Below are 17,897 nucleotides of genomic sequence, written 5' to 3' on the forward strand. Positions count from 1 at the left end.
GCATAATCCAGAAGCATCACATAATTTGTAAGCTTAGATTTAACAAGCATATGAATAGATTCATAACCTATATTGCATTATAAATTTGCTATTTCTAATTGAAGATATTCATTATTTTTTTATAATTTGCCTTTTACTAATACTGTTTTTAGTAGATGTTGAAAGTTTTAAGCAGTGTGGATTTAAATTTATTTAATGATCTATATTATTAAGTCAACTTTAAGATAGGAATTGCCATGCAAAGAAACAGCTGATGTATACACAGCATACTTGCAAATTAAAAGAAGGCTTGTTTGGTGCTTACTGTACACACATTGAGTTGTTCATTTTAGTACAATTTTGGTATAATGTGCGTAATGTGTTGAAATTGCTGTGGTCTGTGTCGTTTCTAATTAATTCATACTGCTTTCTACAAATGTCAGAAACTTCATTGTACAAATGTCTGCTTAAAAAACCTTAAAAACAAATTTATTTTTGTATGATTATTTTTTATCTCATTAAGCCTGGTTATCCTGTTTCTCGTCCTTGTTCTTTTATTTCAGGAAATTGCAAGAATTGAATAAATCATCTGAGGGAACACTGTAAACCTTTTCTCAAAAGAATTACATCAACATTTAACAAGTTTTTTTAAATTATATATGGAATGGTAATGTCAGATGTAGCATGACATAAAAAGATCTACTTAGATCACTTGCTATTTGTGACTTTAACCCAAAACTGGTCACATAACCTTGCCTAAGCCTCCTTTTCCTCATCTGTAAAACAAGATGATAATACCTCTCTTACAGGTGGCTGTGAGAATTAAATGAGTTGATGAATATAAAGCTTTGTAATGCTGCTCATCCTATATAATAAAAGGCTAATGTGCAAATCGACTGAACAACGGAACGACCCGTCACTATGATGCTCACTGACCACTACAGGGCAGACACTCAATGCAGCAGCTGCCCCCTGGTGGTCAGTGCGCTCCCACAGGGGGATCGCTGCTCAGCCAGAAGCTGGGCTCACGGCTGGTGAGCGCAGTGGCAGTGGCGGGAGCCTCTCCCACCTCCGTGGCAGCACTAAGAATGTCCGATTGCCAGCTTAAGCCAGCCCCCCCCCAGTCGGACATCCCCCAAGGGCTCCCGGATGGAGTGCACGAATTTTGTGCACCGAGCCTCTAGTTATAATATAATGGTTGTGATTATATTATATGTTTTATTGTAATGGTACTCATTACATTATTCTAAGCTTATTAGGGGAACCCTAACTGCTTCTTCGCCCCATAGCTCTTAGGGCCATGCACAGTGCCGGGCACATAATGAGGGACCAGGAAATATTCACTCTGGTAGATAAAACAGGAATTGACCACAGATTGCTTCTGTTGGGCCATAAGCCTCAACCTAGCTTCTCTTTTTAAATTTATAGTTAAAATTTTATGCAAATACTCCATTCCTTGTAAGTCTTTCAAGGTAACATTTTTGCATAAGTTAAAAACAAATGCTACATTGTTCTTTGGATTTTAAAGTCACAGGGAGCTTAAACAGGTACTTTTAGAATGTTCTGTCTTTTCAAAACCTTTCCTGTGGGAGCAGCCAACATTGAGTTCATGTGCAGCCGATGTTTGAAGTTAGAAAATTTGAAGTCATTGAATTGAAATCTTTTGGCAGAAAACATTAGTATCAGTGGTAGATATTGTGAGTTCCTCCCTCTTAAAAACATAGCAGCAGCCCGCCTGGCGTGGCTCAGTGGTTGAGCACCAGTAGCAGTTATTTTGTTCCTTATGGAAATGAGCTCATGTTCATAAAGAACGAAATAACTGTTATCAGCGATCATCAGAGGACCTGGGTGTGGCCCTGCCGGAGCTTCTTTTATGCTGTGTGGTCATGAGCAAGCCACTCTTCTCTCAGAATGTGTCCTTATCCATAACCAGTGAGATAAGTCCTCCTCGCAAGAACGCTGTGGCCCTCGGATGACGTGTGTGTACTCTGAAGTGATGTACACAGGAGCGTAAAGTGCTCACCGCAGTTCTTGTATCATGGACCCCTTTGGCCATTTGCGGAAGCTACAGATCTCTTCTCAGGATAATCTTCCTATATCATAAAGTGGAATTGCAGAGAAACGCAATTATATTGAAATACTGTACAGTTAGTTACCTAAACACCACTAAAGCGGTATAGTTACATCCAAGGGGTCCCGGATTGCAAGAAGGTGCAGGCCAGGCTGAGGGACCACACCAGTGCACGAATTTGTGCACCAGGCCTCTAGTAGTAACATGGTTCTTTGTTAAAATACTGAAGTGAACATCACTGCTGTGAGTTTAATGACTGCAGTAATTTTGAAGTAGTGATGACTAAATGTTTTGAGTTACCTGTAGCAACTATAATGTGATTTCTGTTGGTGTCAGAAATCACCAGTATTGCTACTACTACTATTTGCTGCTTGTATTTATAGCTGAAAATGCTAAGCTTCTGTTAGAAGTTAGTGAAAATAAAGTTGTAATGCTTTTTCTCATCCAAGTGTATTTTTAAAATTGTATCACTACTCCAGGGGTTTAATGTATATTTTTCAAAATAACAACTTGAGATTGTATGGAATTTAGTTTTACTCATTTAATTTTTAATACTCATTTTTAAAATATATTTTTATTGATTTCAGGGAGGAAGGGAGAGGGAGAGAGAGATAGAAACATCAATGATCAGAGAGAATCATGGATCGGCTGCCTCCTGCACACCCCACACTGGGGACCGAGCCCACAACCTGGGCTTGTGCCCTGACTGGGAATCGAACTGTGACCTCCTGGTTCATAGGTTGATGCTCAACCACCGAGCCACGCCAGCCGGGGCTTTATTCACTTTTTTTTTTTTTAATTAAAGTTTAATATTCCGAACATCCAAATAGTTAACACTTCCAGAGAACCTTAAGTTGGGGGCACACATGTTTAGATGTACAACGGACATCACTGGTTCCATCATAAGTGATGTTTCCAGAGCGGTTATGGAAAAGGGATGAAACTTCTCTTTTAAATCGTTCCAGGATCAGCCAAGACCTTGCTCTCATTGCTCGGGAAATCAACGACGTCGCCGGCGAGATAGACTCGGTGACGTCCTCGGGCACTGCCCCTAGTACCACAGTAAGCACTGCCGCCACCACCCCTGGCTCTGCCATAGACACTAGAGAAGAGGTAGGAGAGCCTCACGGAGAAATGCATAAGGTTCTTTCTTTTCTTTATTTCTTTTGCTTTAGCTTTTGGCTCGGTTTCTTTTCCTTACGTCCGCCCTCCCTGTTCGCACGAAGCTCTGCAATTTCCATCCTTGCTCTAACAGATTGCCTTTATGTGTTTGTAACAACACGAGTGAAGACTAACACTTGTCTACGACTAATATCGACATGAAGTTGTGATGTTATTTACAATAAGTACCTTGCTAATTATTGGTGCATAGTTTCACTTAAAATATGAATATAAATGGTATGTGAAAAGCAAGCCAGAATTTGATGAATTACTGTATAAAGTTTCTGTAAAATTTGGCTATGAAAATACTTCAATTAAAAAGGTATTTTCACAGCTAATGAATTAGGAGATGGCTCTAATGGCAAGGAAAGAAAAATTCTAGTTTCATTTATACTCACGAACATATATACACACAGGTCCTTTGAAAATTTACATGTGTGTATATATACTAATATGTGTATACATATATACATATATATATGTTTGTACACACACAAATATATACATTTTCAGTCTTGAAACTTTCTGGTAAACTCTGAAATGTGAATTAACAGGCTATTGTCCTTCCTGCTCGCCACCTCTAGGGGGCAGCATTTGCTTAACATTGCTCCAGAAGGTACCTTTAACACAATGTAAAATTGATGGTACTCTGCTCATGTTGGCTCTCTTGATTTGGTGCAGAAACACAAGCTAAAGATTGGCACTTGAAACAATGGATTAATGGATTAAAGTTTTATTAGGACAAAACCACACTCATTGTTTAACGATATCAGAATCCAGTAGTCGGACGGAGACTGGATGGCCTCAAACTAAAATATTTATTCTCTGGCCCTTTACAGAAAGATGTTTGCCAGCCTCCAGTATTGATGATTCCACATTCTTAATTTATAAAATAATGTTCCCAATATTAACCAAAAATGGCTAGCCTTTAGGACAAGTTTAATTCTGGTAAACGATGCTAATAATACTGTCTTTGGTTGCTTCTTGTCACATTCCTTTTATAGTCTGATTCTTTAATGGTCACTTTTTGGTTGTTCCCCCCACCCCCTTCATGTGTTGCCTAATTTGGTAAATGGTGCTTCATCATTCTGTGTAGTTTTGTTACCATGTTGATCAACTGTATATGTATATAAAATGATCCTTTTTTGGTGGAAAACAAAAAAATCTTCTTGGTGGCAAGACATACACAATTTTTTCGGTACATTTAAAATGATAAAGATAATATTTTCTCAGCTGTCTAACTAAATCTTATCTAACATGATGATTCACTCAGACCCAGTAAAATTATTCATACATTTCATTGAATAGACTTTCATTTTTCTTTTTTATTTCTGAATATTGTACTAGAATGTATTCCTTCTTCAGTAAACCCGAGTTACTTTGTATTGTACGTGTATAATTTGAACTGTAGGTGGCAGTATATCCTTTTTGTTAGACTACGTAATTTCTGTAGCATTGTTAAAAATTTCTTTGATTAAGACCAAAATACTTATTTTGTAGATTTTAAATTTTTTCCTTTTGTAAATTTAATTGGAACTTGCAATTTATGTATCTGTGAAGAAATTTAGCACCTGGATTTGGGGAGAAAAAAAGGAAAAACCAAGATAGGAAACTAAAAGAAACAGAACCATTATTTTACACTGGTAAGGCAATGTGAGTAATATGAACTCCTTGTCCATCTACATGGCTCAGCTTTTTCAATTTACCATCTGTTTTCCATTTGGGGGAAATCTTGTCCATGGAAGAATCAAATTGATAATAGCTCTATATTTTGGATTTTGAAAATAAAACCTATGTAGATGAACATCTGTTTTATAAAAGACACCTTTGGAGTGCTTATGAAAAGAAAGAGTAATTGGTTTATTGAAGATACCATGCTTCTCTTACTACCTGAGAATGAAATAACTTCTGTCTAATCATAAAAAATGATAATGCCAATATCTGTGCTTTTCCAAATAATTCTCATAAGGGTTTGCTCTTGTCCTATTAGTTGGTTGATCGAGTTTTTGATGAAAGCCTCAACTTCCGAAAGATCCCTCCACTGGTTAATTCTAAAACACCGGAAGGGAACAACTGTCGGGCTAATGATTCAAGGCCTCAGCCGCCAGAGCCTCCTGATCACTTAACCATCACGAGGCGGAGGACCTGGAGCAGAGATGAGGTACGTGAACCATCGGCATCAACTAGCGGCAGAGAGGGATGTCCATCTGTGGGGAAGGAGGAACTGTTCAATGACGAGGCTGGGGAAAGTGCTTGTTTTTTTTATTTTTTTCAATATATTTTTATTGATTTTAGAGAGGGCGAGAGAGATAGAAACATCAATGATGAGAGAGAATCACTGATGGGCTGCCTCCTGCACGCCCCTGCTGAGGATCAAGCCTGCAAACGGGCATGTGCTCTGCCAGGGAATCGAACCGTGACGTCCTGGTTCACAGGTCGATGCTCAACCACTGAGCCACCCCAGCCAGGCAGAAGTGCTTGTCTTTAGGGGTAGAATGAAATTTCATCTTGACATCCCCTCATATACAAATAACTCACAGTGAATTAAGTTTTAAAGGGTGAAAGCCAGACTCTAAAACTTTTAGTGAAAAATATATTAAGTATCTTTCGATATTGCATTAGGGAATGATTTTTTAAAAGACACAAAAAGTTTTGACTTTAAAATATTGATAAACTTGAGTATATTAAACATGCAGCTGACAAAGGATTAGTACCTATAATATATGAAGAACCTTAACAATCAGTTAAAAAGACAAAACAATCCAATAGAAAAATCTGTTTAAAAACAAAACAAAACATGGACAGTATTTCACTGAAGGGAAAACACCCAAGAGCTGACTCGGGAGTGATGCGCAGAGTGGTCCAGCTCCCAGCGAGGGGGTGGGTAGGAGGAGAATATAGAAAGAGGCAGCTGACAAGAATGGTTTGATCCTAGGTTGGCATCTGTGGATCCCTGGATTTAAGGAATAGGAGCTAAAAGTTACTATACATGAATATGTATTTTTGCAATAGCACGGAGTAGCGAAAAACTACCTCTGATGGCCCAGCTGGTGTGGCTCAGTGGTTGAGCATTGACCTATGAACCAGGAGGTCATGGTTCGATTCCAGGTCAGGGCACATACCCAGGTTGTGGGCTCGATCCCCAGTATGGGGCATGCAGGAGACAGCCGATCAATGATTCTCTCTCATCATTGATGTTTCTCTCTCTCTCTCTCCCTCTTCCTTCTTCTCAGAAATCAATTAAAATATATTTTTTTAAAATCTCCCTCTGATGAAAAAGCATGTGGCTAGCTCCTTAGACACATTTGCAGAATGCTAGGTGGTCCTGGCCTGGCCTGATAGTTATTTGTTGTTCTTGGTGTCTGATCTTATCTACAGTCATTCTGTTCTAAGGTCCAGGAAGATAAATTCGTCTAAATGTAATTAAACTATGTGGAAGAAGTTATATTCTTAAAGAGAATGGGAGCATCTAGGTTGATAGTTATCTCCAGCTTAATATCAGAAAATCTTCAATATACTGTGACAATGAGCTGCACTTTATGGGGTAGAAAAAAAGAGATATCCTTTTCTGTTTCAATCTTTCCTTAGACTACTTTGCCCTTCCTCACTTCATCCTAATTAATGTGTCTTCCACTCTTTGGATTGGATTCCTCCAGGCTCACAAAATGCCACTGTGCTTCTGTAGCCATTCATTGCCCATTGTTGCTTTTCATATTCTAATTAACCCTTTATCCCCCTAAATTCAAGTCCCTGTCATTCTCCCATCTACTTTTCCTGATGCCTTCCTTATTCCTGCCACCCTCACAGAAATCCTTCTCATTCGAATTCCTACAGCACGGAATCGCAACAATAGGCACTTACTTACATTCTTGCAGAATAGTTAGCTGTATTTCCTATACATTACTTTATATAGATCTCTAAAGCTTCTTACCATCCAAAGCCATATGTGACTTTCTGGGTTTTCTTAGAGTCCAGGTGCAGTTCTCAGCCCAAGGAGCTGATTGCGGAACCCACCCCTGAGCCCCCAGTTTAGTGCTTTTCCTAGCGTTCTGCGCTAGCTGGGCCTCTGTCACCTGTTGCTGGCAAGTGCTCTTCCCGCGCAGCCACCCACTTTCCTGTGTAGTATCTACAGCTGCGTTCACGCTGCAGTGAGAGCTCAGTAGTGACAGAGACCCTTGCCCCAGTCTTCACTCTCTGGCCCTTTGCAGAAGTTTGTTGACCTCTGGTTTTTGGTTTGTTGTTGTTGTTTTAATATATTTTTATTGATTTCAGAGAGGAAGGGAGAGGGAGAGAGAGATAGAAACATCAATGATGAGAATCATAGATTGACTGCCTCCTGCACGCCTCACACTGGGGATGGAGCCCACAACCCAGGCATGTGCCCTGACAGGGAATCGAACTGTGACCTCCTGGTTCCATGGTCAGCAAACTACGGCTCGTGAGCCACATGCGGCTCTTTGGCCCCTTGAGTGTGGCTCTTCCACAAAATACCATGGCCTGGGCGAGTCTATTTTGAAGAAGTGGCGTTAGAAGAAGTTTAAGTTAAAAAATTTGGCTCTCAAAAGATATTTCAATCGCTGTACTGTTGATATTTGGCTCTGTTGACTAATGAGTTTGCCGACCACTGTCCTGGTTCATAGGTCGACGCTCAACCACTGAGCCACGCCAACCGGGCCTGACCTCTGGTTTTGCCCATGAATTTCAACTGGGGAGGTACCAACCCCCTTTAGAAAAACTTACATTTTGAGCAAATTTTTAAAATGTGTCTGTCCCACTAGACCCTGCCCTGGAGAACAAGAATTATAATCTTCGTCATCTCTATATTCATATGATTTGATGAAAGAATAGCTAGTAAATTTAGTATTCTCAATTCTTGATGCTTTCCCATTTATGGCAATTTCATTGGGGGCATGAGAGACAGGATCATGCTAGTAATTGATGGTAGGATAACACGGATTGATGTTTGAAAGGGATATGACCCAAACAATAGGGCAACTTTACAAGTCAGTTAATAAAAAGGAACTCCTTTGCTAATATTGCTTTCTCCCTCACTGTGGTCATGCATTACGCTAATTACATTCTTCCTCGATCTTTGATTATAATTGGCATGCATACTAAAGGCCCTAAACACGGTGAGCTGTGCCAGCGTGCTTGCTGATGAGTCAGGGCCGCGGGGGTGTGTTAACGTCTGCTTTCTCTCTGGCTGTCAGGTCATGGGAGATAATTTGCTGCTCTCGTCCGTCTTCCAGTTCTCCAGGAAGATCCGACAGTCTATAGACAAAACAGCTGGGAAGATCAGGTACTGTTGTGCTGCTGTACCTCCTTGCTTTTATTAGTAACAGTTGTTTGTTCCACATTTTTTAAAAATATATTTTTATTGATTTCATTGAGGAAGGGAGAAGGAGAGAGAGATAGAAACATCAATAATGAGAGAGAATCGTTGATTGACTGCCTCCTGCAGATCCCCTATTGGGGATGGAGCCCGCAACCCGGGCATGTGCCCTGACTGGGAGTTGAGCTGTAACCTCCTGGTTCATAGGTCGATGCTTACCACTGAGCCATGCTGGCCGGCCTGTTCCACATTTTTCAAACCTGCTCCTAGGAACTGGTGAAGCCGGTGGCAATGACTCTTATTCTGCCTCCACCACGTCCCTTGCTTTTTAGATAGAAGTAATAGCCGCGAGCGAGATGGGCAGCATGAAGGGGACAAAAAGAGAAATAAATGTTCCTTATCATTAAAAGTGAACAGCTATACCCACTCAGTTTAATTTTATTAGTTACCAGAAACAATTTTCCACAGTATAATGGTGTTTTAAAGTAATGGACTTTTGAGGCTTCTATTATAAGACCTCAAACTTTCCTCTAGTTTTATCTTCCTTATCAGTTAAGGGGGGTAGTATGTGTACTATTTAAAGACTCAGAAAATGTATGCAAAAAGGCTTTAGGTACTGGCAAAATTCACTGAATTGCCAGCACTATGTGGCTAAGCACAGACTTCCTATATAACACAAATCCATTATCGTTCTAAGTTGGTCCATGAAATAGTCATTGTTTCTTCCTTCCCACCGGTCCTAATGCTGTTAAGACTGTTTTACAATGCACAGGATAATTTATCTGTGCAATAATAGCCTTGTCATTAGGATAACAGCTCTTAGATGTCTGGCAAGGAGGTTTATTTTAGAGCTTTAGAAAATTCAAAAGTTGATCAGAATGTTCTTATATCAGATTCTAGAACCATTATTGCCTTTTGAAACATGGCTATGTGTAAATGTCGATTTGATATTGATGAATTTCTTGTTTTCAAATAAGTTGAACCTGGCATATTGATCTTTAAAGAAATGCAGATAAGAAATTTACTTACTTGTACAGTGTTGATGCTTATATAAGGCAGTTAAACTAGGTTTCCAGGCTCAGTGAAGAAATTTACAAAGAACGGAAGGATGCCTGGTAATTGCATCTCTAAACCTGCTGAGTCATGTCTCAGATCCAAAGTCCTGGGGGTGGTGGGGGGAGGAGACCATTCCACATTTGAGTGGCAAATCAGAATTTTGTGGTACTTTATAAATTAACATATTTGAGTTTAGTTTCTAAAAATAATCATCTTTATTGGCGATTGTTTTATCAAAAGGAAGATTTGTAAAGAAAAACACAGTAAGCACATCAATTTTTAGTCTTTTTTTTTTCCACACTTTTTTTTTATTAAGGTATTATATGTGTACATATCTTACCATTGTCCCCCCCCACAACCCCACAATAATGTTCACACTTTGCTCAACCAATAGGATTCCTTTTCCTTATAGGAAGAGGTATTAGGAGACACAATTATTCATACCTACTTCAACCTATTTTTATCTTAATTTCTTCTTATGCTTATACTAGGGATGTTCTATCTGAGCAAAGTTGTGTTTTCTCATAAATGGGTAATTATAAATATCAGATACAATTTGGAGTGCTATATCATCTACATTTGTTTTATATTTGGTTTTCAATAAAGAATGAGGTAAATACAAGAGTTTATGTGTATATTCATAACCACTCAGTTGCTTTCTTAATACAGATCTCTCACATAAATGAGTTCATTAGCAATATTGGCTCAAGATTTAATTTACAGTTACGTAATATTTAGTCTTTTCTTTATCCTTGTGTCGGCTTGAAAAAAGATTTTGTTTTTGTATTATTGTTAAAATGTGATAGGCTCCTAAATATGAAAATTAAAATGCTTTTTTTTTATTTATAGAATATTATTTAAAGATAAAGATCGGAATTGGGATGAAATAGAAAGCAAGCTAAGAGCTGAAAGTGAAGTTCCCATTGTGAAAACCTCAAGCATGGTACTAACTTTTCTGAACTATTAAAACATTTTCATAGCAGCGTTTTATTTTAAGGGCATGATATGCTTATTTTTGAGCTTTTTGTTAATATACATTTTTGAAGGAAAATGTAAATGCACATGTTTTAGTAATTTTATGCCTTAACCCAACTCTCATAGGAGTTTAAGATATTGATTACTTCAAAGTTGTAGAGCAAGCATGTCAAACTCAAAGGCTAACACGGGCCAAATAAACGAGGATAAGAGGGTACGGAGGAGGAACTTTTATGTTTCTTACTATTATGCATTCGTGTTCTTGTAATAATCATCCTATATAATAAAGGGCTAATATGCAAATTGTCCCCTTGGGAGTTCAACTGACCGGGAGTTCGACTGCTCGCTATGATGGGTGCCAACCACCAGGAGGCGGCATGGAATGAAGGAAGGCCCGGATCGGCTTTGATCACAGGCCAGGCCTAGGGACCCTACCCGTGCACGAATTTCGTGCACTGGGCCTCTAGTTATGTCATAAGTAGGCATTTTGAAAATAAGTTGACATGGCTCACTTCCATTTGCTTAATTAATTGCTTGTGTCCGCCTCAAGAATTTGTATAGATTTTCCTTGATCAGAGAGTCATCCTAAAACTGCGGTTGGACACTTAGACATTTTTCCAAAGAAAATCAAATCCTTAGGCTCTTTTCTAAAGGTGTGCGAGGTTGATCAATACCAGTTTTTCAAAATCTTTTCTTAATTTTGAACTTTTCATTTTCTATCATTTCATAGAAAAAAGTAATTTTATTTTAAAATTAAAGATTTTAAAATTTGAATCATGTTTACTGGATAGCCTACTTATTTTATATCTTGTTGCTACAAATGTAGTGCCATGCGGATAATGTTAAGTATTCTAAATAAGATGAGTCTGAGAGGAATTGCCTATCAAATAAAAATGTTTTTCGTAAAGTAAGGTCATTTTTGTCATTTTTTTTCCTACAGGAGATTTCTTCCATCTTACAGGAGCTGAAAAGAGTTGAAAAACAGCTTCAAGGTAAATTTACTACTGAATGAAGTAGAAAGAACTAACAGTTTAAGACAGTGCATGTTAAGTGCTATTTCTTAGAATATTCTTACTATTAGAACATTATTTGATTAAATGTTATGACATGGATAAAAATATAGATTTGAACATATCCAAATTACTTATAAAAAGAAAGTTCAAAGCCCATTATAAATAATTAAAAAGACATTAAGTTCAATCTTGAGCATATTGCTAAATGTTATAAATGAATTTATAGTATTATATTTATTACCTATTATATCTAATACTAATATGTGAAAAATATATAAAATAATGTATTAAAATATGCATATGCAGCTTAAAATGCTTATTGACAGAATTATTTATTTGGTTTGACAATTCTTAAGTTATATTTGTGGTATAACCCAAATGAACTAGTAACACAAATGATAATTGTGTGATGAGCAACAAGAAATGAATGCATTGTGTTCGCCGGAAGAAAGAGAGCAGAAAGGCTCCGTTTGCCTCGAGAACTTTGACAGGGACGTGCATTGGTGTGTGTCAGGTCTTAATCATGCATTAATGCCTGTGTAGGTCTTGACCCAGGAGTCCCAGGGGTACAACAGGCCGATTTCAGAGTGGACTGCTAATTCTACTCAATTCTTATTGCTTGAATTATCATAGACATGATATGTTAGTCCTACATAAGTGATTCTCAGACTTTATTCTCCCTCAACACACCTGAGGGTGTGGACATACCCCCATGAGTAAAAGTGGTTGCTCACGTAATGAATGTTCTCTGGTAGAATGGGGGTATACTTTAGAAGGGTCTCTTAAGTGATTCTTTTTTTTTAATATATTTTATTGATTTTTTACAGAGAGGAAGAGAGAGGGATAGAGAGTTAGAAACATCGATGAGCGAGAAACATCGATCAGCTGCCTCTTGCACACCCCCTACTGGGTATGTGCCCGCAACCAAGGTACATGCCCTTGACCGGAATCGAACCTGGGACCCTTGAGTCCGCAGGCCAACGCTCTATCCACTGAGCCAAACCGGTTTTGGCTCTTAAGTGATTCTTAAGTCTCTGGTGCTTCCTTCTCCCAACCCTCTACTCTATCCAATGCCAAGTTGAAAATCACTGACTAGATTTTTCCTCGTCCACGCAAAGATCTTTTGGAATGAAAGCTGGTTTTAACTGGCCCCACCCATGGAGGTAGCAAGGTCTGTTTGGCCTGCTGGGGCTGCCATGGGCTGTTAGTATCTAGGCAACGAGGGGATCCTAATGGGTGTGTGACACATCCACACTTGCACATGGCTGATGTCCTAGCACTCACACCAGCACGAGTGACAACATGCTATGGGGGCATCAGCGTGTGCTCATGTATGTCAGTTTCCCCAACCTTCTAGTTACCCCAAACCCCATCAGTAGCAACTGATCCCCAGTTACTTGAGTGATTAATACATCTAGGAGTGTTCATTAAAATTATAACCAATATTTTCACTTATCCTCTTAAAATAATGAAAGCAGATTTTAAAAAGATCGCTTCTGAATTCCACATGTCCGAATCCCAGTCTTCTATCCGGCTCTGAAATGCCCATAAGGGAGCTACTCCAGGCGCCAGGAAAGCGTTCAGGCATGTGTAGTCTAGATCAGGCCCAGAATGATGGAGAGTGGGGTTTTCAGAACACTATAGAAAGGGGTCGCCAAAATGAAGCATCAAATAAAAGCATCAATAGTCAAAATACGCCCTAGCCAGTTTGGCTCAGTAGATAGAGTGTTGGCCTGCGGACTGAGGGTCCTGGGTTTGATTCCGGTCAAGGGCATGGACCTTGGTTGCAGGATCGATCCCCAGTCGGGGTTGTGCAGGAGGCAGCTGATCAATGTTTCTCTCTCATCAATGTTTCTGACTCTCTATCCCTCCCCCTTCCTCTCTGTAAAAGTCAATAAAATATATATATATATATATATTTTTTTTTTTAAATAGTCAAAATACTATCCTAGTCATAAGCAATGTTCACATCCAAACTTTACTGCATCAACAGTTGTCTTTTTCCCCCTATGCCTTTTCCCCCTCAGCGATCAATGCTATGATTGACCCGGATGGAACCCTGGAGGCTCTGAACAACATGGGCTTTCCCAATGCTCTCTTGCCATCTCCCCCCAAACAGAAGTCCAGCCCCGTCAACAACCACAGCAGCCCGGGGCAGACCCCGTCCCTGTGCCCGGGAGACGCGAGGGCTCTTCATCCCGCCGCCATCTCAAGTTCAGCTGAGTTTGAGAATACCGAGTCGGAGGCTGACTTCAGCATCCACTTCAACAGGTTCAACCCCGACGGGGAAGAGGAGGAGGTGACAGTGCCGGAGTGACTCTGGGAAGTTCCCTGGGGAAGGACTAGGAACAGTGGAGGCAGCGGAGCGTTGACTTGCACAAAACAAGACAGCTTGGTCAAGTACAATCTGGCTATCTCTGGCTTTTTAATTTTATTTATTTATTTTCTCCTCTAACGTGGTATCACAGCCATCCTTTCAACCACTCGGGTAGCCACTCAGTGCACATCATGGCAATGTCGCCTTTTGTGGTTCCATGGTTTTCAAACGGAACTAGATCATTGCATCCTCTCCCTTCCCAGATCTTGGTTTTTGGTTAGTTTTTTTAAGCCATGCTGTGACCTACAAGCAAACTAAATACCTACCATTTCTGACCCCCGTGTCCTCTGTGCCAAGCTGCTCCCCGAAATGGACTTTCTCTCCATCTGTACAGATTTGTTAACAATTATATTTGCTTCTTGATAACAGGATTTATATTAGCACTCATTACCGTTGGATACAGCGACAGCTAACTGTCCACAGTCAAACTGACCTTCACAAGTCGTTCTTGTGTTCTAGAATTTTCCAACATGTATGTGATTTATATAACTCCGTAGCTACACACATTGCCTTGGGGCTTACGGAGATGAGCTATTATGTTTGCACTAAGATTCGCTGGGAGTGGTAGGTGGACATAGCTATATGTCAGTAAGGACTAACCGCCTTTTTGTACATAGGAGACTGAGGAGACTGTATTTGTTCTAACCCACAGCATTTTACTCCACTTGCAAAGAGATGAATTTGGCACTTTTTTCAATATTCTTTTTTTTTTTAATGGAAGTAAGAGTTTATCTCTCATTTTAGGGCAAATGATAATTAGAAAGATTAAACTAGACACATAGTTTAGGTGGAGTATATTTTTAAAACTAAGAACATGTATATTGGTCCGGTGTTACCAAGTTTATATGTGACAGTTGGAAAAAAATTCCCTTGAAACCGATCATGAAGTGAAAATTTTCTTCATTAGGAGACCTGGAGAGCCAGTAGCCAGGAGATTAGTTGATAGTTTCACTCCCAAGCAAGGAATTGCTTGTGCGTTTCCCTGTAGGACCCCGTAGAGAACCCTGTGTGTCTGTCTGACTCATTCATAAGGACCCTGCAAGAGGACATGACAAAGGCTTGGGGCCTGAGTTACTAACCAGGAAGCCTATGAGAAATATCTCCTATTAACCTCTTTCTTTCTCTTTCCAGTAAGGTCACGTTCAGATAAGTTGAAAAAGAAAGCGACTATCTTTGTGTTTCCAGAACACTATAATTTGGGTGAATCTAATTCATTTTTTATTAGCAGACTTGGAGTTCCCCCTTGACCCCACCAGTCTATAAAGATTAAAGCTGCAACCTTTGCAAATTTATGAAACAGTCTTTAATATTTCAGCAATAATCCTGTGCTACATTTGTTTTAAGAAACGAACTGTGTACACTTGAGAAGTTTACAGGATTTTACAAATCCTGTACCGTTGGGCCACTTAATAAAGACGCAAAAAAAAAATTTTTTTTTGTAGAGATGTGCAAAAAAGATCTGCAGTGTAATGGATCTCATATTTTTCTTTAATTTTTTTTAAAAGGGTAAATGAACTGTTCTCCTAATGAAGCTAAGTTACCCAGGCTAATAAAGGAAACTGAAAAAAGGTTTTAAAGAACATGATTGGAAAGATACAAGTGCTTTGAAGGAGTAAATGAAACATTAAAACAGGGTCAGTCCATTTGAAGAAAAATTCAAACATAATCGCCATTGTTTCCCTTTTTTCAGTTGTTTGGGTACTGATTCTATCCACTTGGAAGTAGCAGATAAGGAGTTGTTTAGGAAAATATCGGCGTCTGTCTACTTACATTATTGTTTAAGTGTTTACACAGTTTTGTTTAAATAGAAACATTTGGCCTTTTACTATGTTATTTTTATTTTTTATGAATACATTATTCTCCTTATTTATTTTTGTTACATTTATTACTTATGTTATTTTGTTAATGCATTTACAACTCCATTTTTAAATAAAGTGTTTCTGGAACTTTCTGCGATGGTGGTATATTTCTTAGACCATCTGGATTGCTAATACTTCATCACTCTGCCAAATAACCATTTCTACACCGTCTCCCACTCTCATTGATATGTAAGAGGAGCTGAAGGCGGCCTTATTTTCTTTCTTTTTTTTCTTAATATATTTTTATTGGTATTGGAAAGGAGGGGAGAAGAGAGAGAGAGATAGAAACATCAATGATGAGAATCATTGATTGTCTGCCTCCTGCACGCCCCCTACTGGAGATCGAGCCCGCAGCCCCGGGCATGTGCCCTGACTGGGAATCGAACGTGACCTCCTGGTTCCATAGGTCGATGCTCAACCACTGAGCCACACCCGCTGGGCTGCCTTGTTTTCTTTGGACATTTCTAAGCAAATCCTCCCAGACCAGGCCTCGGGCCGCCACATCAGACCACACCATTTGGCTGGGAATCTCTGACAGCTTTGTGTTTCACGTGGTTTTTTCAGAGATGGGCCCACGGCTGTATTCATCGTGCCTGCCACAGCGGGAAATTGGCCCGTGGCCTGAGCCACATAGAATCACAATAGAAAGCCACTGAGCGGAGTTAGAATCCTGCAACTGAACTTGACTTTTTGCTTCGGGGAAGTGATTTCAACTCCAGCCGCTCAGGTTCATCATGTGTAAAATGGAGCGAGGGATTTGACTAGCTGGTCTCTGAGCTGCATTTCTGCTCTGTAGAACACCAAAGTCAAAGAGAAACTCTTAAACATAATCAGAGAGAGAAGAGAGGATTTTTTTCTTTTTGTTTTGTTTTTACCAAGAACTGCCTGAGTTGTTTCAAGTTACAAAAATGTTTTAGGATATATTTCCTTCCCTTTTAAATTTTTATTTTTGCTTAAAGAATGTCAGTCAGTTCAAAGATTAAAATTGATCATGAATTTATGGCATGTCTAACAGGGAGGGGACTTCATCACATCTACTCGTCATATACACTCGAAGCAGATAAAAGTGTAAGAACTAAATTGGCACGAACTTCTCTGAAACAGAACCAGCATCCCTGAAAAGAGCAAAATCCATTCAGCTCGTGCAACTATAGACACTAGGGCTTCCATCCACCATCCAGGCCCTGTGTCTCCTACCTCTTATTCAGTAAAATGTATATGCAGTGGAGATCTGAATACCTAATGGAATTACCAAAGAAGATTTTAAAATTCCATCTTTCAAAGAGTTAGTGTTTGTTTGTTTTTAATGGCTCTTTGGTCAATGACTGAGGTGTGATGTAGGGAGTGGACTAGAAGGACTTCTCCAAGCCTCTCTTGATAATCCATCACAAGTTACTTAACCTGTTTGCCTAGAATGTTGCCTTCACTGACTTCCAGAATTTTCCAATTATAAGAAATGTTCCTAGAAGAGAGGCGTGAGGGATCTGGGGAGAGGAAAATAGGGAAGAAGGAAAAGTTAGTACTGATGCCTTCTCAGGTCATCCCCCTTACGGGCCATGGGGGGGGAGGGGAGGCCTTGATCCCACCAGAGCCACCTAATGAGCTGGTAGACTGGGCACTGGAGGGGGAGGAGCATTTACTCTCCAGCTCTCACCTCCCATTGGTCCAGGGCTGCCCCAGGGGCATTAACGCTCTTACACATCCAGGTGATGCTAGTGTGAGTCTGGGCTGGTTCCTGCAGGTGTCTTTCTGCGTTATCAAACATCGAGGGAGATGCCGCTGCACACGGGAGGTGTTGCCAGGTTACCTCTTCTCAAAGGCGGTTGCTGTAGCAATGGCTGGAGTGAGAGGTGGACCGAGGGAATGCGAGGCAGGACACGGATTTTGCCCCGTGCACGTACTCAGTGCAACAACGGTGATGATCTGGGGTGTGAAAAATTAAAACCAATTTAGCTCTTTTTCAATCACAAAGGAGGATACTGGGCGAGTCCATGTCACTCAAGGAGCACACCTGCACATCGGGGCTGCCGGCGTTTCACATCGGAAATGACTATTTTTCATTCCTATGCAGCTG

General features: G+C 39.8%; 1 protein-coding gene across 9 annotated transcripts in view; it reads left to right on the forward strand.

Moving 5' to 3' along the window:
* The window catches only part of CEP170 (centrosomal protein 170), a 103,338-nt gene extending 86,849 nt beyond the window's left edge, over positions 1 to 16,489 (forward strand). For 4 of the 9 annotated variants that reach the window (XM_079763596.1, XM_079763604.1, XM_079763600.1 and 1 more), the window contains 6 exons: positions 3,016 to 3,193; positions 5,202 to 5,372; positions 8,422 to 8,510; positions 10,449 to 10,542; positions 11,515 to 11,566; positions 13,615 to 16,488. In XM_079763596.1, coding sequence (XP_079619722.1) covers positions 3,016 to 3,193; positions 5,202 to 5,372; positions 8,422 to 8,510; positions 10,449 to 10,542; positions 11,515 to 11,566; positions 13,615 to 13,904 — 874 coding nt within the window. In that variant the 3' untranslated portion in view covers positions 13,905 to 16,488. Of the gene's footprint in view, positions 1 to 3,015; positions 3,194 to 5,201; positions 5,373 to 8,421; positions 8,511 to 10,448; positions 10,543 to 11,514; positions 11,567 to 13,614 lie in introns of all 9 variants that reach the window. The other 5 variants (XM_079763597.1, XM_079763601.1, XM_079763599.1 and 2 more) reach the window with 4 other exon arrangements.
* The last annotated feature ends 1,408 nt before the right edge of the window (positions 16,490 to 17,897 follow it).

This window comes from Cnephaeus nilssonii (assembly GCF_951640355.1).
Source record: "Cnephaeus nilssonii genome assembly, chromosome: 23".
NCBI lineage: Eukaryota > Metazoa > Chordata > Mammalia > Chiroptera > Vespertilionidae > Cnephaeus > Cnephaeus nilssonii.